Raw genomic sequence first — 24,817 nt, forward strand, 5'->3', positions numbered from 1 at the left:
CTGGCTTTGATTTCTTGAAATCTGTAACTCCAATAAAAAATTTAATCCGTTTTAGGAGGCATAAACGATTCTGGACATTTTCTTCTTCAATAGCTCAGTCAAAAAGCTTCTCCAGAGCTTTGAATATTTTGATTCCGTACGAAGGTATGGTTTTGGTTTCTTGTAGTTAATGTTTAATGTCACGTGAAAACTTAGGCTAGAAGACCTTAAGATAGGAATGAAATGAATGAATAATTGATGGATTTGTGTAAATGGTATAAAATGTGAGGTTTAGCTGTTGTCAATAATTTGCTGTTGAAGTTGGTCGGTTTGAAAAAAGATTTAATATTGGTATTTGTTTGATTATGAAATAATTTGTTACTGGAAATGATTTGAGTGACTGAGAGGTGTTTGGTTTGATAGTTGGGACCCTTGAAGGGTGGCAGAAATTTGAGTCTTAGAGGAGATATTGCCAAAATTTCTTTAAGAATTGGAGTTTTGATTTGAGGTAATATTTAAAAAGGGAAAGAGATTATTATGTGGCTTGTGTATTTGAGACTATTTGTTGACCCTCTGTCGCAAGATGTGACCGGGCACTTTAACTCCCCGGATTCCCCCATGGGCATGCATATAAATATGAATATTGAATATTATTGAGCTTGGAGTTTAACTCCATGGAATACTATATTATTGAGCTTAGAGTTTAACTCCATGGAATACTATATTATTGAGCTTAGAGTTTAACTCCATGGAATACTATACTATTGAGCTTGGAGTGTGACTCCATGGAATATTATATTGAGCTTGGAGTTTGACTCCATGGAATATTATTGAGCTTGGGGATGCGCGCACAGAGGGACTGTCCAATGGTTAACTACCAGGACTTGTCGGGTTGGCTGTATAACCGACAGATGAGACTCATCAGCCATAGGACAGGCATACATCATATGCATTTGTTTGCTTTGTTTGGGTGTGCATTGCTTTAGTTTGTTTAACTGTTAAATTCTACTTATCTGCTACTTGTTCTATTTGCTGTAAATGCTTCTCTATCTATGTTTTCTTTGCTTGAATTGTATGTGTATGTTTTTGGGAAATTCCTCTTGACGAAGGTGTGAGGGGAGAGGATTGTTCCACCAATGATTTGGAGGATTAGAGGAGACAGAACGTGAATTATTAGGTTAAAGTTAGATTCAGAATTAGAATACCTTAGATAGCTTACCTAACTTTTGGTTTAGTTTATTTTCCTTAAGAATGATTCTGAGTGTCGAAGTTTTAGGAATGCCTCTGGCTTTCCCGAGACCTTTTATATTAACTATGCGGGCACCTTTACCATACTGAGAACCTCCGGTTCTCATCCCATACTATGTTGTTGTTTTTCAGATGCAGGTCAAGAGACACCTCGTTGAGCATTTGGGTATCCTCCTTACGAGCGAAGAACTGTCTTTTGGACTGTCATATTTTGTTTTAGGCTATGTATATATGTGTATAGAATCTCCGCATGTATATTTTGTGTTTTGTCCCTCCTAGAGGTCGACTTGGAGATACAGGAGTTTATTTTGTGGTTTGAGTTTTATTTTGGGTTGTATATATACATAATTATATACTCTGGTCGGCCTTAGCTTCGCAGGTCGAGTCTGGAGCTTGCTATCTGAGTTTTGGAACTCTGATATGTATATATATGTGTTCAGTTATATTTCGATTTTACCTGTCCGTTTTACGAATATCCATGCGAGTGTGTCACGATTTTCTGTTTATCAATTTGTTTAGCTTGTTCTTCAAGGCTCCTAAATATGATTTTACCCAACTATACTTATATGTAGATATCATTTTCTTTTAGAGGTCGTAATACCTTGCCACCTCTGCTTTACGACTTAAGCGTAAGGCCCTGTGTGGTAGGTGTTACATTATGGTATCAGAGCAGTTCGTTCCTATAGAGCCTGAGGGATGGACTGATTATGCTTCTGGGCATACTCTGGGTGTGTGTATGTGCTATTAGGATATCTGATTGATATATGTGGCATAAACGTTCATGAGCATGCATTTGGAACTTGAAGCATTAGACTTGCGATATTGAGACTGATCAACTTAATATCACTTGTTTGGTGTGTGAAGGGACCAGATGTCGACTCATGGACGCGGTCGCGGCCGAGGTAGAGGTAGGATAGGCACTGTTACTCCTGGCCTGGCAGGGAATGATCCAGTAGACTTCATGGCTGCCCTGGGAAATATGGCTGCGGCTATGCAGGCGACAGCCGAGGCACTGGGTAATCAGATAAACCAGGGTAATCACGGAAACAATAATGATGAGGACGGTCCCATGACACTTGCTACATTTCTGAAAGTTCATCCTCCGACCTTTAGGGGAACCTCAAATCCCACAGATGCAGATAATTGGATTCAAGCTATGGAACGGGCACTGCAGGCTCAGCAGGTTCCTGAGGAGCAATGGGTTGAGTTTGGAACTTATCAGCTGCAGGGTGAGGCTCAGCATTGGTGGCAGGGGACACGACGTATCCTGTAGCCAGATGGCGCTGTGATTCCTTGGGAGGTTTTCCGAACAGAGTTCTATAAGAAATACTTTCCTAATTCAGTCAGAAATGCCAAAGAACTTGAATTGATGCAGTTAAAGCAGGGACAAATGACTGTTGCTGAGTATACTAGCAGGTTTGAGGAGTTATGTCGCTTTTCTCGTATTTGTCAAGGTGCGCCTGATGATTTTGCTGAGTGGAAATGTATTAAGTATGAGGGAGGTCTTCGAAGTGATATTCTGAGCTTCGTTGCACCAATGGAGATCAGAGTGTTTTCAGAACTGGTAAACAAAAGTAGAGTTGCGGAGGATTGTCTGAGAAAGGCGACATCAGATAAGAGTGATCAGCGAATTTTTGTTAGGAGAGATCAGGGAAGGAACTTCGCCCCTAGAGGACCAGATTTTAAGCGAGGCGGTTACACCCCACAACCACATTTGGGTCAGAATAACTTCCAGAGATTCAGTAATAATAACAGCCAGGGAAGAGGCAAAGCAAAGCAAGCTCAGACCCCACCGAATGATTTAACTTGTAGAAGGTGTGGAAAGTACCACCCGAATACTCCGTGCAGGGCTGGTTTAGGTGTATGCTATTACTGTGGTGAAGCTGGGCATTTGTCTTGGAATTGTCCAGAAAAGAAGAAGAATCAAGAAGCTGGAAAGGCACAACATCAGGGACGCGTGTTCACTATGACAGCGGATGGTGCTGGAACCGCAGATACTCCGATTAGAGGTAATCACGCACTGATAATCGAAATTTCCGACTGTCTTGCGTAGTAAATAGCACGTAGATTCATTGTAGTACATTACCGAGTTGTGAGCCTTGTGATTTTCAATTGAGCGATCGACTAAAAACCTATGAATGGTGAGACAGAACGATAGTTGGTCAGCCTAGAAAAGTGACTAAATTCTTGGAGAATAATAATAAGAGTGGCGCAGCAGTAGTGGGTTGAATTATTTTGAGTATACAACTTAAGTTATACATAAAGAACCGAAAATGTTGAGAGTTATGCGGGACAGTTACCTGAAACCCAGAGATGGTAAGTTATGAGGAAGAGACATGACATAGGTTGAACCCGTAATTGATAATCGGTTATGTGTCAAGAGAAAGAGTAAGTTGTGATAGATTTAGTGTCAGAGGCTGAACCAGTTTCGATTGAATTACGAAAGGTGACACCATTAGAATCAGCAGAACCTGGGAGCTAGATGAAGCGATAAACCCGTCGTTCCAATACCAGCCTGCCTTATAACCTTTCTGCATCGAGTTTATCTTGTATATTTCGCTTTGCGTAGACTTTTAAGCCATAAGAATATCCTGAATTTGCAAACTAAACATGTCAAATCTTTCTGTTTTTCTTTGACATGTTTAAGAAGGGAAGTTACGTTAGTATGAGTCTCTTCCATTTTATATTAATTTTCGAGGGCGAAAATTTTTATAAGGTGGATAGGATGTAGCAACCCTCAATTTTAAAAAAATATAAATATAAATAAGTTATAATTTATTTTATAAAATTAGAATTCCTTATCTTTAAAAAAAATTATTTTTATTATTAGTAATTGAACTAATTTTATAATAATTTGAATTTAATCAAATCTATATTATTATTATTATTATTATTATTATTATTATTATTATTATTATTATTATAAACATTGGATATAATTTTTATGAATATTATATGTATTATAAGTTTATATAATTTTACTCCCTAGTATTATAAATTTACTGTTGTTATTATATTTATTACGTTACTATTATTATTACTATTATTACGTTTATTATTATTATTATTACATGATTATCATTACTATTACTAGTATTATTATTACTATTATTAATTATAAAACATGAAAGTGAAAGGCGGTTTATAATTTACATTAAGTTACATATATATTATTATCATCATTATATATGGGATTGTGTGTATATATATATCATAAGGCTTGTATAATAATAAAAAAAAGCCAAGGCGGTGGCTTATAGGCTTCCTTAAGCCATATATATATATATATGGAAGAGCGTAAGAGAACGAGGAAAAAGAAAAAAAAAAGGAAGAGCGTAGCCGAGAGAGGAAAAAAAGGAAACTTAAACCCCACCAAACTTCTGGCTTTGATTTCTTGAAATCTGTAACTCCAATCAAAAATCTAATCCGTTTTAGGAGGCATAAATGATTCTGGACATTTTCTTCTTCAATAGCTCAGTCAAAAAGCTTCTCCAGAGCTTTGAATATTTTGATTCCGTACGAAGGTATGGTTTTGGTTTCTTGTAGTTAATGTTTAATGTCACGTGAAAACTTAGGCTAGAAGACCTTAAGATAGGAATGAAATGAATGAATAATTGATGGATTTGTGTAAATGGTATAAAATGTGAGGTTTAGCTGTTGTCAATAATTTGCTGTTGAAGTTGGTCGGTTTGAAAAAAGATTTAATATTGGTATTTGTTTGATTATGAAATAATTTGTTACTGGAAATGATTTGAGTGACTGAGAGGTGTTTGGTTTGATAGTTGGGACCCTTGAAAGGTGGCAGAAATTTGAGTCTTAGAGGAGATATTGCCAAAATTTCTTTAAGAATTGGAGTTTTGATTTGAGGTAATATTTAAAAAGGGAAAGAGATTATTATGTGGCTTGTGTATTTGAGACTATTTGTTGACCCTCTGTCGCAAGATGTGACCGGGCACTTTAACTCCCCGGATTCCCCCATGGGCATGCATATAAATATGAATATTGAATATTATTGAGCTTGGAGTTTAACTCCATGGAATACTATATTATTGAGCTTAGAGTTTAACTCCATGGAATACTATATTATTGAGCTTAGAGTTTAACTCCATGGAATACTATACTATTGAGCTTGGAGTGTGACTCCATGAAATATTATATTGAGCTTGGAGTTTGACTCCATGGAATATTATTGAGCTTGGGGATGCGCGCACAGAGGGACTGTCCAATGGTTAACTACCAGGACTTGTCGGGTTGGCTGTATAACCGACAGATGAGACTCATCAGCCATAGGACAGGCATACATCATATGCATTTGTTTGCTTTGTTTGGGTGTGCATTGCTTTAGTTTGTTTAACTGTTAAATTCTACTTATCTGCTACTTGTTCTATTTACTGTAAATGCTTCTCTATCTATGTTTTCTTTGCTTGAATTGTATGTGTATGTTTTTGGGAAATTCCTCTTGACGAAGGTGTGAGGGGAGAGGATTGTTCCACCAATGATTTGGAGGATTAGAGGAGACAGAACGTGAATTATTAGGTTAAAGTTAGATTCAGAATTAGAATACCTTAGATAGCTTACCTAACTTTTGGTTTAGTTTATTTTCCTTAAGAATGATTCTGAGTGTCGAAGTTTTAGGAATGCCTCTGGCTTTCCCGAGACCTTTTATATTAACTATGCGGGCACCTTTACCATACTGAGAACCTCCGGTTCTCATCCCATACTATGTTGTTGTTTTTCAGATGCAGGTCAAGAGACACCTCGTTGAGCATTTGGGTATCCTCCTTACGAGCGAAGAACTGTCTTTTGGACTGTCATATGTTGTTTTAGGCTATGTATATATGTGTATAGAATCTCCGCATGTATATTTTGTGTTTTGTCCCTCCTAGAGATCGACTTGGAGATATAGGAGTTTATTTTGTGGTTTGAGTTTTATTTTGGGTTGTATATATACATAATTATATACTCTGGTCGGCCTTAGCTTCGCAGGTCGAGTCTGGAGCTTGCTATCTGAGTTTTGGAACTCTGATATGTATATATATGTGTTCAGTTATATTTCGATTTTACCTGTCCGTTTTACGAATATCCATGCGAGTGTGTCACGATTTTCTGTTTATCAATTTGTTTAGCTTGTTCTTCAAGGCTCCTAAATATGATTTCACCCAACTATACTTATATGTAGATATCATTTTCTTTTAGAGGTCGTAATACCTTGCCACCTCTGCTTTACGACTTAAGCGTAAGGCCCTGTGTGGTAGGTGTTACACATAACAATTTTTTTGGAAAAATATACTACCGTATAAAACAATTTTATACGTGTATATAATTATGTAGCAATATATCAACAAAAATAATTATATTTTTTATTTACGGCTGATTATTTAAAAAAACAAATGTGATTCAATGACGGTATAAAATATATTATTACATTGTTGATATATTAAAATTAAACTCATAAATTAAGAATAATTTAAAAATTAAAATAATTAATAAATTACTTTAAATTAATGAAAATGGAGTAATTTTTAACACTTTCTAATAATTGCCAATTCGTGAAAAAATGTTGCATACAGAAATAATAGTAACAATATTGGGGGATAATAAATTATTAAAATGACAGATAAAAATAAATGGAGAGTGATTATTATAATAAAATAGAAAAAAAATCTTTTAAAATGAGGAGATTAATAGGATAGAAAAGTAAATATTTAATTATCATTAAATTTATAATTTTTTATCTTGTATAAGTGTCATTAACTTAATCAAAAAAGTATTAAATCCTTGTTTATTTTATCAATCTTCTTGCTTGAGTGAAGTTTGATCCAAGAAAACAAAGAAATAACAACCGATTAAGCATTGAGTCACTAGATTTATAGTTTGTCAAAGCTAACTTCAAATTCAGGTCAAAATGCTATGGAGACAAGAAAAAATTAGTATTCAAGTACTGGCCAATAAATCTTCCCATCCAATCAAGTCAAAAAAGCAAGAGGTACCATATCTTGATGAGTAATCATCCAATCAAAAGATATTAAACATTATTATTATTGTCATCAATATAATGATGCTCATTAGTTTTGATTAAAGTATGTGCTCCACTAAAATTTTGGAATTTGCTTAACAGTATATGAATTTGTCTTTTCTATAATATTATATTATATTGATTAAATTTTACATTAGCAGAGATTGATATTTGAAGGTGTCTTTTGTAGAATATTATACAAAATTTCTGGACATCATTAAGGGAATCAGATATTGTTAATGTATATGGGAATTTTACTTTACGATTAATAATTAGTTTTACTTGATAACTATACACGGGTGAGAACAACAAAGATTCTCAAGGGGATAAAGTAAAAGATAAATGTTATATCTAGGGGATAGTTTACTTAATCCAATAATTATATCTCATCACTAAATCATTCGAAAACAGCCTAGGTTCAATCTATGACTTGATAACACCTTTACCTCCACTATCTCCATTCAATCAACAAACATATACAATTCAATACAATATCAATTCACAAAATTAAACAAGTCATATACATAGTAACACATTTACATTTAACACACCCAAACAATACAAACAACCCACAGCACATATTTAAAAGTTTTAATTGACTATTAACTAATAAATTTATTATAAAATTAAATTAAATCAAAATTTAATTAAACAGATAATTTGAGACATTAGAATTTTTCAATTTAAAACTGATTTGATCTAATTTAATAAACTAATCATATTAATAGTCAATTAAAATTATTAAATATGTGTTGTGATATTACTTAAAGTACCACATCAACTCTCATGTCGTTAACAATAGAAGTGACAAAAGACTAATATGACTAATTTAAAATCTTTAAAGAATAAATTTAATTAAAAAATCTTTTAAAAACTAATTTAAAAAACGAATAATCTTTCAAAAACCAATTTGACTATTTACTCATCAAATATATCAAATATCATAATTCAATATAATCATATCAATCTCATCAAAAGGTCGAAAATGACCTCAACAGTAATTCTCATAGTCTCATTTGTCATGGTTGTTAGAAAAATAATCTTCCTCTTCTACTTATCCGTTTAAACTTTAAAAAAAATTATTTAATGATATGGTGTCAGCTAGGTATAGAGTTCGATAATTGTTGAACCTCAAAAAATAAAAAATTTAAATATAAGGCAAATAAAAAAAAAGAAAGCTTATACAAAAGAATTTAAATAGTAAACTAAAAGAGACTTTTGTTTATGAAGATGTGTTAGCGATGAATCATACTAAATGTATATCAAAATCAATTATTAATATAAAATATATGTTAAAATATAAAATATATATTAAAAATAAGTTAATCATCATATATATTTATACACAAACATATAATTTTAATATTCACATAGTATTTTTTATTAAAAATATAATCATCTATATGCCTTCTTTTATCAAAGTTAAATTAAAAAAAAAAAAGTAATTTCATCACGATCATAATAGACGATCTGTCATTTGTTTAAATGGTTATTGAACTTATTCCACCTAATTTGTGTTCGTTCCAGCTTTTAACATTTCAAATATATTGGATGTATTAATTACATTGTGGTTCACATTGGTGCATCCATAACTTTGATTTTAACTATATATATTCACCAATTCCTCCACAATTACTAATAATTTATCAGTCCTAAAAGTACTTCGATTCCATTTGGTACATAATAACTTCACAAAAATAACATATAATTTTTTTATAGTTCACCATTTAATTAATAATTAAAACTAATTTGACTTATCCTATATATATTTTTCGTCATATTCTTTAATAATAAAATCAAACATATCAACTGACAATTTATTACATTATCTTTTATTTTTTTAAGTACTGTATATGCAAACATTTCTTTTAATTAAAATATGTCTCTAAAATACCTTCTATCTTTTAAAATCAATTTGCACATACATATATATTTAACCACTTTATTTGTTTCCTTCTCTTACAAAAACATGCAAGATAGTCTGTAATTTATCAATTTTTTACGTTTTCTATTTGTCATACAAAGTGTACTCCTTATTCTAAAAATTTAAATAAAAGTGTTTAACTTAGCCGATTTCTTCCTCCCGTGAATTTTTTTTTTCATGCCAAAACATCAGTCTCTTTATTTTAATTTTTCTACTCTGCATTTTTTCTATCTAACAAGTCTCATCATGATATTCAATAATAATATTGGTGTATATTCATTGGCAAATTGAAATATAAAGATGGTTTTTGAGGTTATTTGAAATTGGGTTATTTTTTGGTATGAACGTGAGGTCTAGACTCTCGTTGGGCAGTGTCTGACTTCTCGTGGTGCCAAGGTGCCGCCGTCCGAATTTCTCGTGAGGAGATGGGGGGTAGTACCTGTAAAAGATTCCGATAGTTAAGTTACTAAAGGCTTTAGGCAAGTTTTAGTAGATTAGGTTCTGAATATACCTGAAAGTGCCAATATATTTATAGTATGATAGATAACTACCTTTTCAGAATAGTTTCACTTTTCATGGTGGATGATTGTTCCCTATTTCTAGAAAAGTTGTTGAGATCTCCCTTCTAAATAAGTGGGAGATATCTGAAAAAGTATGTAGTTACTTATTTAAATAAGTTGGACTTTGGCCCAGTTTGGGTAAATAACTTAAATAAGTTCTTTCGGAAAAAGAGCTTAAAGTATAAGGACTTTTATTAATAGTAGCTTATAAATAAGTTATTTTGTGTTTGAATTTTTAACTATAAAAGTACTTATTTTAAAGTTGTAGTGTTTGGATAAATAACTCAAAAAATACAATTTTTTAACACAAGAGAATGGATATTAAAATAACAATGATAACAAATAATTTCCGTTATTGAAGGTTGATTTTACATAACCAAATCACTAAGATTACAATCGATCAGGCAATTGATTCTTTATTTGTTCTTTAATTAGTTCCATTTTTCTAACACTTTCAGCATTCGGTTCTTCCCACATAATATCATTAGAAACTGGTTCTTCTACTTCACCTTCACCTTCACCCATAAGATTAAAATTTTCATGAAATTCTTCAAATTGTTCATCACTTGTGTCATTTCGTCGAATAAAATTGTGTAAAGCCATACAAGCACCAATAATTCTAACTTGTGTGTCTAAGAAAAACGATGGCATGGCACCTAAGATTTTCCATCTTGCTTTACAACATCCAAATGAGCGTTCAATTGTACATCTAAGGCTAGAATGATAATAGTTGAATACTTCATTTTTTCCTCTTGCTCTGGGACCCAATCTAAAATGTGGAAGATGGTATCTGTGACCTTTATAAGGACCTAAGAACCCCATAAAACACGGATAGCCAGAATCTACCAAGTAGTACTTATCTAGCAAAAATTTAGTGCACCACAAATCAGTTAATAAAAATAAAGAGTTTAATCTAATATAAATAATATCAATCTCAAATATGCTAACCTTTAGGAGGAAGAGGGAAATGAAAACTCTGTCTACGCACAGCTTGATTAAAAATTTTAGTATTATGTGCATATCCCTCCCAACCTGCCCATACAAATGTGAAACACATATTAAAATCACATACTGCCATCACATTTGTAGTTGTAATTCCTTTTCTACCAAAGTATGGAATTTTCTTGTCGGCAGGAACAACAACAGGTATATGAGTTCCATCTATTGCACCAATGCAATTTTTAAAATATGGATAATATCTTTTATCATTTTTAATTTCTACTGGAGTATCTGTAAATTGTGGATCAGTTGGTTGAATAATATGTTGAGCAAGTTTGCAAACAGCATCCAATACATAATGAAATTGTCTAGAAATAGTTTTTTCTGAATGTTAGAATCTCTCTTCTGCATTATGTATTGAGCCTGGTTGTCCAACGATATATAAAAATATACCTACTTGTTCATGAATTCCAATCCTTTTTGTTGTCTTCAGATTGTAAGTATTTTGTAAAACATCACAGAGATGAAGGAACACAAGCTTTTTCATCCTAAATTGCTGGTAGCAACGAATAGGATGCCCATTTAAAAGTTCATTTACCCAGCTACTTCCTGTCAACCTTAAAGTTCTTCGTGGATTTTTCACAACGTACTTTAGAAAATAATCAACACAAGTTGCGATTGTTATTAAAGTCATTGTCTTCTTCTTACGTTTGGCTGTGACCTTTTATTTGTTTTCAAATTCTTCGTCTGACACATTTGTATTTGATATCAAACTTTCAGTTGACGAACTTTCAGTTGAGCTGTTAGATATCCTGTTATACAAATATTTTAAACTAATATCAAATAAATACTAGTTCACGTATTAAATATAAAAAAGCAAATAATCATAGAAAATAATTAAAAAAATATCATCATAGAAAATATTTTTTGAACAACACATAAATATATTAAAAAGAGACATTCTAGTAAAAAAAAATTTAAGATCCAGACACATCTGCTAAACTATGAGTCTTCAACCAACCAAGTTGTAAGGCAGAATCTTCTAACCCCATAAAAATCTCTCTATTTGACCTTTTTGCCATTAGTCTTGTAGCTATAAAGAATATATCACTCCCAACTTCTAGTCCAGGTAATTGTTTGAGAACAGTTAAACAAGTAGATATACTTGGTACGTTATTTCTATAAGCTATTTCGTTGGCCTTTTCTTCTTCAAACACATTAATTATACGTTCTAGTTGAGTTGAAAGTTGAGAGGCTCCAGACCCTTTTCCAACCTTTCTTCTCTTTTGTCTCATTGCACTAGAAGGCGTTGATTCATCATTTAACTCATCTTCTAAACCTTCTTTCTCATTACCATTATCTTCGTCATTATATCTATCATTATAACTATCATTTATATCTTCAGAAGGTGCCCATGCACCTACACCAGTAGCTACAACATCTTCAAAAAGGAACTCTATTTCATCAAGATGTTTTGGACCTTCTTCTCTAAATTTTGTCACATCAGGATTTTCCTATGAGACCACAAAATGACAATTAAAAATCTCTCGATAAAATTCATATTTCTGAAATAGTTTTAAAAAATGTAACATACCTGAATCTTAGCATTCCACCAATCATCACTTGCTTGTATCGTCTTCTTAATAGGATCCCAACCAAGACCGGTCTCTTTTCCTTTTAGTTTAGCCCATAGTCCCCATTCTCTTTTCATAGCCTCCCACTTGTTTTTAAATTGTTTAGACTCATAATTTAAACCAGTCTCTTTCAAGAATTTTGTTTTTAAATTTGCCCAACCAACTTTGTTAAAATGTGTTCTAGGTCTATTTCCAGCCACCATCTCTTCTTACATATTTTTATGAATATAACAGTATTTCGTTCATTCCAATCAGCTTTAAATTTTCTTCCAGACTTGCCACGTTCGTGAATTTGTTGGGGAAGAACATAAAAAAAAAGAAAATTATAAAACTAATTATATAGATAATAGCAAGTTGTATAAAAATAAAATCACATATAAAAAATAAAATTAAAATCACATGTAAAAAAATAAAATTAAAAATGAGATTTCATAGTATACACAATGTTCAATACAAATTTAATAATAAAAATATAATGATAAAATGATAAAAAAAATACCTGGAAGGAATATATGCTGGTTCAGATGGAACGGAAGATGGTGGTGAAGGGTCAATCCTTCCAGCAAATGAATCATTACGTGAAAATGGTGGTGGAGGGCCAACACTTCCAGTAGATGGAACATTGCGTGAAGATGATGGTGGAAGGTCAGTGCTTCTAGAAGATGGAACCTTGCATGAAAATGGTGGTGGAGGGCCAGTATTTCCAGTAGAAATAGGAAACATTTTTTTTACGGAATCAAAAATGAAAGTAGATTTTTTTTCTTTTGAAATCATTTTTTTTTTCACGGAAGTGATAAAATGACTTATGGAGAAGGAGATAAGTCATCTATTTCTACTTCTTCCAAAAGTTGTAAATTAACTTTTCGGAAAGTCAAAAGTTCTTCTTTAAAATGGTGCCAAACACGCTTATCATAACTTTTCATAATTCAAAAGTCAAAAAAAAGTAGCTTTTGGCACTTCCCAAACGGGCTCTTTGTACAACTGTTGGTGTGTCTGACCTCTATGAGGTCGGGAAGGTGTGCAGGAGGCTTAACCTCTTGTGTGGACCTCTATTCTTTTTGGGTCTGACTTTATTTTTTGTGAATTTGACATGTTGACACGTCACGTCGGGTAAACCGCCTTTTTAGGGTAGGTCGGGTACTCGACATGTTTTTGAAAATTCGAAACGTCATGTCTTTTCATAACGTTACGCACGTTTTTTCTACAGTTATCTTGGTAACTGAGCACGCTATTAATGAGGAGTGCGAAATGACACTTTTGTCTTTAATGTCTTATAAATACTTCATTCTTTTTCCTTTCTTCTTTTTTTGCTTTTCTTCTGAAACATTGGCCATTTTTTCAACTTCTTTTCCATATCCATTCTTGATTTCAAGATTTTCTTTTACCTTGAAGAAAAAGGGTTTTATTTGCGCCCCCTGGAGTGGAACGTTCGAGCCATTGCCGTTCAAGTGTTCAGTTTTGATTCGTGCTTTTTTTAGGTTAGCATTTCTTATCTTTTTGAAATTCTATTTCTGCTTCTTTGTTTTCTTGCATGATGAAAGTTGTTGTCATTTTTCTTTTTGGAAGGGTTCTGAACTGAAAAATTTTGCTTCTTTTCTTTATTAGATTCGGGCTTTTGATCGTGAATCTTGATTGTTACCATGAATCTTGTGTGTGGAACTTTTATGCTTGTGTTGCCCCCAAATGGTGTTATATTTGTCTTTGAAGATGACACCATTTTTGTTTTTGGTGGTATGGATGTAGTTGTTGAGTCTGACATTTTATAAGTATTGGTTGGTGTTGTTGATGACGACCCGACCTCTTATAATTATTGTAGTTGTTTTAATTTCGATTTCTTGTGACAATTTGCCTTTGCTTGTTGTATTGTATGTTTAGTAATTTTCTTTCGAGCGGTTCAGAGGAAAAAATTCTTGCCATTTTTTACTAGTCTTTTCATGATTTTAAAAATTACTTTTTCAAAATTCGAGCTTTGGAGAGTGTCCAGCCATTCTTTTTGAATAAGAGAGATAAACCCCATTTCCTTTTGTATTGGGAGGAAAGCCCGATGATTTTGAAATATAACTTGGATGACTTAGATGAAGTCGAAGAGAGTGTAGTTCACCTGTTCCAAGAATGTTGGGGCCAAGCTTCTTATTTGGACACCAAGAAGTTTTTAGGAAACTCGAACCAGCTTTGATCCGAGCTAGGTAGACTTTATTTTATTTTTTTTAGATACCTTTTTGTTGATTTGTGGATGTTTAATGTAACCCAACTTTGATGTCGTGTAGATAAGATGGCTTCTAAGGCGGCTATGAAAGCTCTTTGGATAGTCAAAAAAAATATTGTCACCCGCAACATACAACTAAACAAAGCCAGTGAAATTGCCGATCTCTCATTGTCCTCTAAGCTAGCCAAATATTGAGACTTGATTACTATCCGAGTTTCATAACTTAAGTTGAATTCGGACAGTTTTATTATCCATTGTAGCATTTTGCCTGCAATGTCCGTTTTTTGAAAAATATGCTTCATGGGTTGATTAGTTCGGATATTTATAATATGGGCTTGGAAATAAAGTCAGAGCCTTCTGGAAGTGATAATAAAGGCATATGCAAACTTTTCTATCTTTTAATAGTTTAGTTCTATCCCATACAGAGCTTTGCTGACAAATTAGATAGGTTGTTGTCCGTGTTCATCTTCTTTGACTAATGCCGAAGCTATAGACCAGCTTGCAATTGCCAGATAGAGGATGAGATCTTCTCCTAGGGAAGGTCGGGTAAGTATTGGAGGTTGGAATAGAAAAGTTTTAAAGTTTTGAAAGGCTTGCTCGCATTCCTGATTCCATTCAAATTGATTTCTTTTTTTTTTTAGTATTGAGAACAAAAGTAGAGACTCCAATATTGATCCTGCCAGGAATTTGGATAAAATTGCTAACCTTCCATTTAGTTGTTGGACTTCCTTGAGGCAGGTCGGGTTTTCATCTCTAAGATTGCTGAGCATTTGACCGGGTTGGCCTCGATACCTCTTTGAGTGAGCATGACGCCTAAGAATTTTCCGCCTTCCACTGTAAATGTACACTTTGAAGAATTTAGTCTCATCTCGTGCTTCCTTATTGTGGTGAATAACTTAACTAAGTCAGACAATAGATTGACGTTGTCCCTGGTCTTGACAAGCATGTCATCCACATATACTTTCATCAATTTTCCAAGATGATATGAGAATTTTTTGTTCATCAATCATTGATATGTGGCCCCAGCCTTTTTACTACATAACAATAGTTAGCTTTTGGAGTGATGAAAGAAGTCTTCTCTTAATCCAACTTGTACATTGAAATTTGATTGTATTCCGAGTATGCATCCATGAACAACAGATATTTATACCCTGAAGCTAAGTCGACCAAAGCGTCAATGCTGGGGAGGGGATATGGATCCTCGGGACAAGCTTTATTGAGGTCGGTGTAATAAATACACATCCTCCATTTTTTATTTTGCTTTTCCACAAGGACCATGTTAGCCAACCACAAGGGTATTTTACATTGCTTATAAACTCAGCTTCTCATAAGGCTTGCACTTGCTCTTCTACAACTTGTGTTCTTTCAGGGCCGAGCTTCCGTCACTTTTGTTGAATAGGTCGGAAACCTGAATAAATGGCAAGCTTGTGACACATGAGGCTGGGGTCTATGCCAAGCATATCGGAGGCTTTCCAGGCAAAGAGGTTGGAGTTTCTTTGTAAGAACTCAATGAGATATGCTTTTAATCTTTCATCTAAGTTGGCCCCTATACTTGTTGTTTTTTCTACCTGATCTTTGATTTAAACCTTTTCAACTTTCTTTTCAGGTTGTTGACGCAGTTTTTCCCGTGCTTGGATACCTCCGAGTTCAATATTATTGACTTCCTTCTTTGTACTACCGCCTAAGTTGAGATTTTCATTGTAACACTTTCTTGCTAACTTTTGATCTTTTTTTGTAGTGGCATTTCCTTATGTAGTTAGGAATTTCATACATAGGTGACGTGTAGAAATGACCGCAGCTAGTCGGTTCAAGGTGGTCTGACCTATCAAGGCATTGTAGGCTGATGTCACGTCGACCACAATGTAGTTGATGAATCACTATTTTATGACTTATTTTGGATCAAATCGAGTGGATTCTATCAACTTTACTCACACTTATCCATCTAATTTGCATGTTTTTAAGTTTCCTTTCAAATTTTGTACTATGATTGAAAACATGCTTCCTATGTCTTAAAATTGCAAATTTTTAATCCTCTGTTATTATCATTTGACGTCGTGATATGTGCATTATGTGATTACAGGATTTATAGAGAAGGAATGACATAGAGGATGAAGAGGAAGCATGATAAAGTGGAACGAACACAAGAATTTGAAGATTTAAGAAGCTGAAGGTGACGCGCGCGCATGGCTAAAATGTACGCGTGATCAAGCAATCTTCCAAGCAATGCATAGTGTGACTGATGTGTATGCGTGACCTTGTGCAAAGCCATCAATGCGTACGTGTAGCTGACGCGTACGCGTGACGAGCGTCACGTGCTGCAATTAAAGGAATACACTGGGGGCAATTTCTAGGCTGATTTTGGCCCAGTTTCAAACCCGAAAATGCAGACTAGAGGCTGGGATGGAGTTGAGACAGAGCACACTTCACCCCAGTTTTAGTTTTGCTTAGTTTTAAATTCTAGTGAGAGAAACTCCTACTTCTCTCTAGGAGTTTTGGTTTTCTTAGCTTTCTTTTCAATTTGATTTTGAGAGAAGCTGTGGTTACTTTCATTTCTAGTCATTTTTCTTATAGTTTCTTTTCTAATTCCTTTAGTACTCTTTTCAATTTCGTTACTTGGATTCATTTTTGGATCTTGTTATTATTAAATTTTGTTAATGCATTGAGTTATTTCCATATTTATTGTTATTGCTTATTTTGTTCTTGTTAATTATTTTCAGTAGTAATTTGAATTGAGTTATTTTCTTAGTTTTTATCATGTCTTTTATCTTTGCTCACCAAGTCTTTAAGAAAATGTCATCCATGATAATGGAGTAGATTTCCTTGCTTGGTTTGGGGTTGAGTAATTGGAGCCACTTGAATTGTTATATTCAAGTGTTGATTGGTAAATGAAGATTGCTAACTAGCTTGAAACTCACCAACTCTAGTTCTTCTCTACGAAGTGACTAGGACTTGTGAGTTAAAGTTAATTGTTTCACTTGACTTTCCATCAATCGTTAGAGGATAACTAAGTGAGAGCAATGAGCTTTTACCATCACACTTGGGAAAGACAATAAGGATAAAAATTTCGATTCTCAACCCTAACCAAGACTTTTTATATTGATTAATTATCAACACTTACTAGTTATCTATTGCTGTAATCTTTAGTCATTTATTTTTCTTGCTCTAAACTTCAAAAATCTCCAAGAAATCCTAACCAATAATTTGCATCTTGTGTCAACTCCTAGGAAAACGACTCGGGATTCTACTCCCGATATTTGATTTTATTTATGACACACATTTTAACTCTGACTAGCGAAAATCTCGTCGGTTAAGATTATACTTGCGAAATTGATTTGGAAAAACCCTTTTGGTAATTCTTGACCGACATTTATCCGCTTGTCAGTAGTCAAGATTTAAGGTTCTTGATTTCATGCCTTTACCAAAAGTGGTATATCGTGAGATAAAATCAAAAGGTCGGATTGGCGTATCTCCTAACCCAAAAAGGTTATTTGGATAAGTTTTCAGTTCCTTTTCTTCTAACCCATGCTTATCAAAAGCGAGTTTGAATAATATGTTGACCGAGCTTCCTCGATCCACCAATGTTTTATGGATGCTTGCATTAGTGAGGATCATTGTGATTACTATGGGGTTATTGTGACCAGGTGTCATTCCTTGAGCATCTTCTTTGGTGAATGAAATTGTGGATAAATTGGGAACTCTGCAATCTTTTCCGACTTGATACACCTCCTTAAGACACCTTTTACGTAAGGACTTAGTAACTCCCCCTCATGCGAATCCTCCATTTATCATATGTATGTGCCTATCAGGGGTTTGTGGTGGCCGATCTCACCGACCTCCATGTTCATCACTTTTCTTTCTTTTTTCTGGTCGTCCAATCTTTCCACGAGGTATCTGTCTAGCCGACCTTCTCTGCCCAACTTTTCTATAACATTTTTCAAACCATAACAATCATTAATATAATGTCCATATAATTTGTGATACTCGCAGCATTTCGTCCGACTTCCAGTCTTTTTGTGTTTAATGAGGCAGAGAGTCGGAAGTTTTTCAGTGTGACAGACCTCCTTGTAGATATCGACAAGAAAAATTCGAAGTGGGATGTAGTTATGGTATCTCCGAGACTTTTCCGAGCTGTATCTCTCTTTTTTTTCTTTGTTTCCTTATCCTTATCATGAGCTTGGTAGAGAGGGTTTAGCTTTGGGACTGGATCTCTAAGTCGGGAGTTCTCTTCCATGTTGATATACTTCTCTGTCTGCTCTTGTACTTCATATAAAGAGGTCGAATGCCACTTTGATATGGATTGAGAAAATGGACCTTTTCTAAAACCATTAACTAACTCTATTATTACTGCTTCCGGAGGCAAATTCTGTGTTTTTAATCGGGTTTTGTTGAACCTTTTCATATAAGCTCGAAGAGTCTCTCCGACATCCTGTTTTACCCCTAAGAGACTTAGAGCATGTTTGACTTTGTCCTTCTAATTGAAAATCGGGTAAGAAACTTTCTTTCTAGGTCATCAAAACAAGTTATCGACCTGGGTGGTAAGTTATCGAACCACTTCATTGCTGCTTTGGTTAATGTTGCCAGGAAAGCCTTGCAACGAGTCGCATCGGATGCGTCGGCCAGATACATCCTACTTTTGAAATTGTTGAGATGATGTCGTGGGTCGGTTGTTTCATCATAGAGATCCATGTTGGAGCTTTTAAAATTTTTTGGGACCCTAGCCCGCATGATTTCCTCTCTATGAATGGATCTTTTCCCCCAAAAGGGTTTTCTTCTCGTTCACCGTTGTTAGTCTGATTTCGTACATTAGCTTCTAGTTTTAGAAGCTTTTCCTCGAGTTTCCTTCTACGTTGTTCCTCCCTTTGCATATCTCTTTTGGTTTCTTTTTGTCGCTTGATCTCCTATTAGAGGTGCTCCAACCGGCCATGATGTCTGTATTCGAATCGTATGATCTCAGTTGGGTGTGGAGGTTCTTCATTCTCAGGTGGATGTACCTCTGATTTTAGATGTTTTGAGGATTTTGTGATGTTCCTTCCCCGTTAGGATTATTTGTTCTTTTTTGTCGTCGTGGTATCACAAGGGCTCAATTGTCGTTACGAGATTCCAGCTCGTACTCAGATGCAGTGTGTCCGTCCTCAAATGGTTTGTCCGCCATGGTGGGGTGTAGACTTCTAGGTCCTCGGTAATGGCACAAATGTTCTAAGGGTTACTTGAAACTGGGTTACTTTTAGACCTGAATGTGAGGTCCGTCTAGATTCCCTTTGGGTAGCGTCTGACTTCTCGTGGTGCCGAGGTGTCGTCGTCCGAGTTTCTCGTGAGGAGGTGGGGGTGGTACCTGCAAGAGACTCCGATGCTTAAGTTAGCAAAGACTTTAGATAAGTTTTTAGTAGATTAAGTTTTGAGTATATACCTGAGGATGTCAGCGTATTTATGGTAAGATACATAACAACCTTTTTAAAGTAGTTCCATCTTTGATGCTGAATGACCATTCCCTTTTTTATGGGAAGTTATTGAGATCTCCCTTTTAGATGAATAAAAAATATCTGAAAAAATAGTTATTTATTTAGATAAGTTGGGTTTTGTAAACCTGTTAGTGCGCTCGACCTCTATGAAGTCAAGCAGGTGTGGAGGAGGCCTGACCTATTGGTATGAATCTCTATTCTTTTTAAGCATAGCTTTATTTTTTTGGACAAAATATGAATAAGGATGATAGCAAAATTTTTCTAAAGATCTTCTCATTTCACTCTAGACTTTTCATAATATTTTAAATATATATTTGTAGTGGAAAACATTTGAAATTTATGTTTGATAATGGTATATGAATATTTTCCTATACTTTTGAACATGTGATATACTGAAAACTTAAATTTTTTAAAATTAAATTGGTTACATTCCAAATTCTACAACACTGACTTTAGATTTCACAAACGGAAATAGAATATAATATAAACAATAGAGAAATGAAATTAAAGTTTCGCTTGAGAGTGGTCAATTACAAGTGGTGTCACCCTCACATTATATACTTTTTCCGTTTTAAATTGATTGTCGCTTTTGCTTTTATGCATTAAAATTTTGTTTATGTTTAAATACATTGATTAAGGCAAAAATACAATGAAATTTAAACAAAGACAACACAAGAACCTAGCTGAATTATTATATGTCTTGCATCGAAGTTTCTATTTAAGAGTCTGCTACTCGTCAATAAATTATTATATACAAAAAACAAGATTTGAACATCGATATTTACTTAAACAGACCAATAAATTCACAACTCAACCAATTTAAATTGGTTACAAGAACCTAGCAGCTAAAACGTGTCATAATGACCAATTTCACTAACAAAATACATTAGCTAAAAAAAAAAACAAAATACACTCAAAAAGAAAATGAATGATGATAGCTATGTGGCTGATCCACAGCCTCTACCATTGGTGTAAACTAACTACCTACATACATGTAAATGAGTAAGCGATGAAAAAGAGGAAGAGATCATGTGTGAACAAATGTTTGAAGTCATCTTTAGCAGAATGTTTGCTGGATATGTTGAGCTAGTTCTTCCGCACTCAGTTGGCATTCAATCCCAATCTACACAAAAAGTTTAAGAAACATAAGAATAATAATGACCAAAGTTCAACGCATTTCATAAACAACACAAAATTTTTATATCAGTAATTTTTAGTAATTTTGATCAATTTTAATCGACATAAATATTAAATTATCTTTAACAAATAAATTTTACTTATTTATATTAACAAATTTTAATAAATATAAATACAAACTATATTATCTTATGTATGCATGTAAATTTTAATAAATATAAATATAAATTATATATTTTATGTGTTAACAAATTATAACTTAAATCACATAATTTTTTTATATATATATATATATATATATATATAATATTTTATGTGCATAAATATCTATAAATATAAATATAAATTATTACTCACCAATACAAAATGGTAATAACATTAATAGATAAGTTGTCATCAGATTAATAATAGTTCAATTCTAATGTTACATATCCTGCTATATAGTTTTTTAGTTTGTCACATCAATAATTAATAGTAATATAATGATCAAAACAATAAGTTTAAACTTTTCTAAGACCAAACTCAGAAAACATATATCATGAGGATAAAATTTTATAATAAAATATTTTCTGTTATATATGCATGCTGATTGCTGGCACATATTGTTTCATAAAAGATTGGCCCAATATACAAGAATAGTGCTTTTAATAAGTTTTTGTTGTCTTGCAGCAACTGAAGACAATGCCTGCAAAGTGCAATCATATACATCCCTGGATATACCACATGCACTGAAAAAATATACTGTGTATGCACGGCATGCCATTAATTATAAATAATTAATTATCATTATTATTACTCTTGCAGTAACAAATATATGCTTTTTTATTTTATTATTCTCATTCTTTTAAATAAAAAACAACATTTTAAATTAAATAAATTTGTACATTATCTATCCTCTACGATGAATTTTTATGTACGAAAAATTTTTGAAGATAAAAATAACAACTATTAAATAGTATCAATGGATATATGTACTAACTAATTTTTATATTAGATCAACATTTAACTTGCGCTGTCTTACATCAATAAATATGTTAAATATATAATTATTTATCTATCTATCTATTAAGTGGTCATAATATTTATGACTAGCTATTACTACTTCATTAAATAAACGTTATTCTGATGATCACCACATGATCATTTTTTGTGTATATCATGCTGCAGCAGCAGTAGTAGTAGTGAAGTTAATTTCATGAGTAGAGACTTGAGTTGTAAAAACTTGGAATCTAAGACATATATATTGATTAGGAGGACCAGGTTTAAGTAACGGAAACATTTACATCATTGTTATACTGAAACAGTGAAACTCATGCAGTGCTCAATAATATTTAACTGATGAAAATGACTAAAGAAAAAAGACACCATACATGATGGTGTGGAGTTATGCATCTCAGAATTTTGAACTGACTTTTTGGACTTTTTTTTTCAGTAATAACAAAAATAATACTTCATGCATATGATGAATTATTAAAATTGCTGCTGTCTAGAATTTTAAGCTGGTCATATATATGGAGAAACTTATTATTATATAAAGGAAAAATATTACTTATATTCATTCTTTTTCATATACTGAATTAACTCATTTTTTGCACTAATTAATTAACAAAAAATTTGTGGAGATGTTTTTGGCAATTCAGGTTTTAGATATCATAAATACTAAATTGTCTTTAACATATAAATTTTAGAAATTTATATATACAAATTCTAGTAAATATAAGTACAAATTCTATTTATTTATATATGCAAATTTTAATAAATATAAATATAAATTATATATTTTATATGTGTAAATTTTTGAAAATATAAGTATAAAATATTGCTAGCCAAGTATTAATTTAAATGATAATATTTATTTACTATGCAACATTAATAGCTCAATTAATACAAGAAAATGATATTACTAAATATATGAATTTAAAAACTAAATAAATAAATAAATATGTATATATAACATACAAAATGATTATATGTATGCTAAAAATTAACTATTATATATTTGTGTATAGATATATATATTGTTTAATTTATTTTTAACTTTGTATTTTATAATTTAACATATATTTTATCTAATATGACGATATCTTTGTAGATCGTAGTCTTAAAAAAGCATATATAGAGAAGAGTGTAGATACCTTAATAGTGAAAGAGTATAGCATGGTTTCATCAGAAGTGGTAATGGTGAGATGAAGAATCTCAAGAGCAAGGTCTTGAAGCGCTGATACTATCCTCATGGCTTGCCCAGGAATTCTCGGGGAGACAGTTTTCACTAATACATGCGGACCGCAAAACTTAACCTCCACGTCAGCAATCACCGACTTTGAATTCGCAACAAGCTCATTCATATTATCAGATCCAGAAGAAGAAGGAGAAGGCTCAATGGAGTGCAACCATGGGCTTCCAGGTTGTGGAGTTCTTGGACTAATGGGCGGCAGGGTTAGTATTCTTGGGCCTAATTTTGGGCTTGGAATAATTAATCTTGGGCTTAGTACGTTATCCGTGTAAAATACCTTTCTATTTTTCTTGGCCTCTAGGCATTGTAGAACTTGTTGCAATTCGTTGATGTAATCAACTACACCTCCAATTATTGATGCTTGATCTCCCTAGACATTGTAGGAAGAATAGGTTAGAATAAAATATTAATGAAAATATGAATTGAGATTAAGGAGACTTACTCGTTTGACATAAAAGGAGGGCATAAGTGACCTCAACACAGACAAATGGTGATTCATTTGCTTTCTCCGGTTGCGCTCAACAGTTATATGTGACGATAATACCCTTTCTTCTCCATCAGCGTTGTTATTATTTTCTTCTTCGGATGCTGATACAGTAACCTTCTGTCTCTTCCTTGGAGGAGGAGGAGGACTATTCAAGTCTTCAAGGCTCTCTAAAATGGAAAACAGATCTCCTCCACCAAACTGTGTTGTGTTCAAGAAAGTTTCAGATAGTAAGGTGTTATTATCCATTGCAGGAAGCTTCTCTGTTTCCATCTTTAGTTCCCGGATTATTGGACTTATTAGCTTGCTATCTGCTGGAATAGCTAGCAAAAAGTCTGCACTATTTTTCTATTTAGACAAGTACTATATATATATAGAGAGAGAGAAAGAGAGAGAGTATCTCTTTTAGTAGGTAGGTGAAAATTAATTTTGAGTTAAAAAAAATAAAAAGGGTGTTTTAATTAATAAATCAACTTTTTATTACATTAACAATTAGTAAATGAAAAATTTAAGAAATTATGCTAAGTCCTAAGTGTATAAAAACAATAATTAGCCCATCATTAATTAAAAAGAAAAGTTGGCGTAGGGTTTTTCCCTATGAAGCACGAACACTTTGCTGAGTTGTCGTGTCTGCGTGTCGGACACATTTCGGACATGACACTCATCGATACTCGTCCAACACGCGTGTCTTTTGTCCAAACCGTGTCTAAATAAAAAAATAAAAAAATTTTCTCCAAACACACTTGGGCACACCTAAATACCATCACGTATCAGGTCCTATTCTCAATATATATTTTTAAAATAAATTTAGATATAGTATATATTATTATTTGTTAAAACAAAAAATATTTTAAATACTTGATATAATTAAAATAAAATATTAAAAATAAATTTAAAAAATTAATTTATATTTCAATATCAATAAAATATTAAAATATTATTACAGTTTATCTAAAAAATATTTTATATTTTATATGTATGCGTGTCCCTGTGTCATG

The 24,817-nt window shown here is 33.0% G+C and overlaps 1 protein-coding gene across 1 annotated transcript; it reads right to left on the reverse strand.

Annotated features, from left to right (window-relative positions):
• Positions 1-20,645: 20,645 nt before the first annotated feature.
• LOC112698299 (transcription factor SPEECHLESS-like) lies at positions 20,646-24,155 on the reverse strand. Its single transcript, XM_025751604.3, has 3 exons — positions 23,778-24,155; positions 23,238-23,705; positions 20,646-21,088 (listed from the first exon to the last, which is right to left on the reverse strand). The coding sequence occupies exons 1-3, from the start codon at positions 24,090-24,092 to the stop codon at positions 21,023-21,025; spliced, it is 849 nt and encodes a 282-aa protein (XP_025607389.1). The 5' UTR covers positions 24,093-24,155; the 3' UTR covers positions 20,646-21,022.
• Positions 24,156-24,817: the final 662 nt, after the last annotated feature.

The sequence above is a fragment of the Arachis hypogaea genome, chromosome 6, assembly GCF_003086295.3.
Source record: "Arachis hypogaea cultivar Tifrunner chromosome 6, arahy.Tifrunner.gnm2.J5K5, whole genome shotgun sequence".
Taxonomy (NCBI): Eukaryota; Viridiplantae; Streptophyta; class Magnoliopsida; order Fabales; family Fabaceae; genus Arachis; species Arachis hypogaea.

Bases quoted from the DNA above. Each gene is read 5' to 3' on its own strand.
- LOC112698299 (XM_025751604.3), bottom strand. From the start codon at position 24,092: ATGGAAACAGAGAAGCTTCCTGCAATGGATAATAACACCTTACTATCT. The intron at 23,706-23,777 runs GTAAGTCTCCTT...TACAATGTCTAG, and splicing joins CCTCCTTTTATGTCAAACGA to GGAGATCAAGCATCAATAAT. The intron at 21,089-23,237 runs GTATCTACACTC...CTTTTTGTGTAG, and splicing joins TATACTCTTTCACTATTAAG to ATTGGGATTGAATGCCAACT.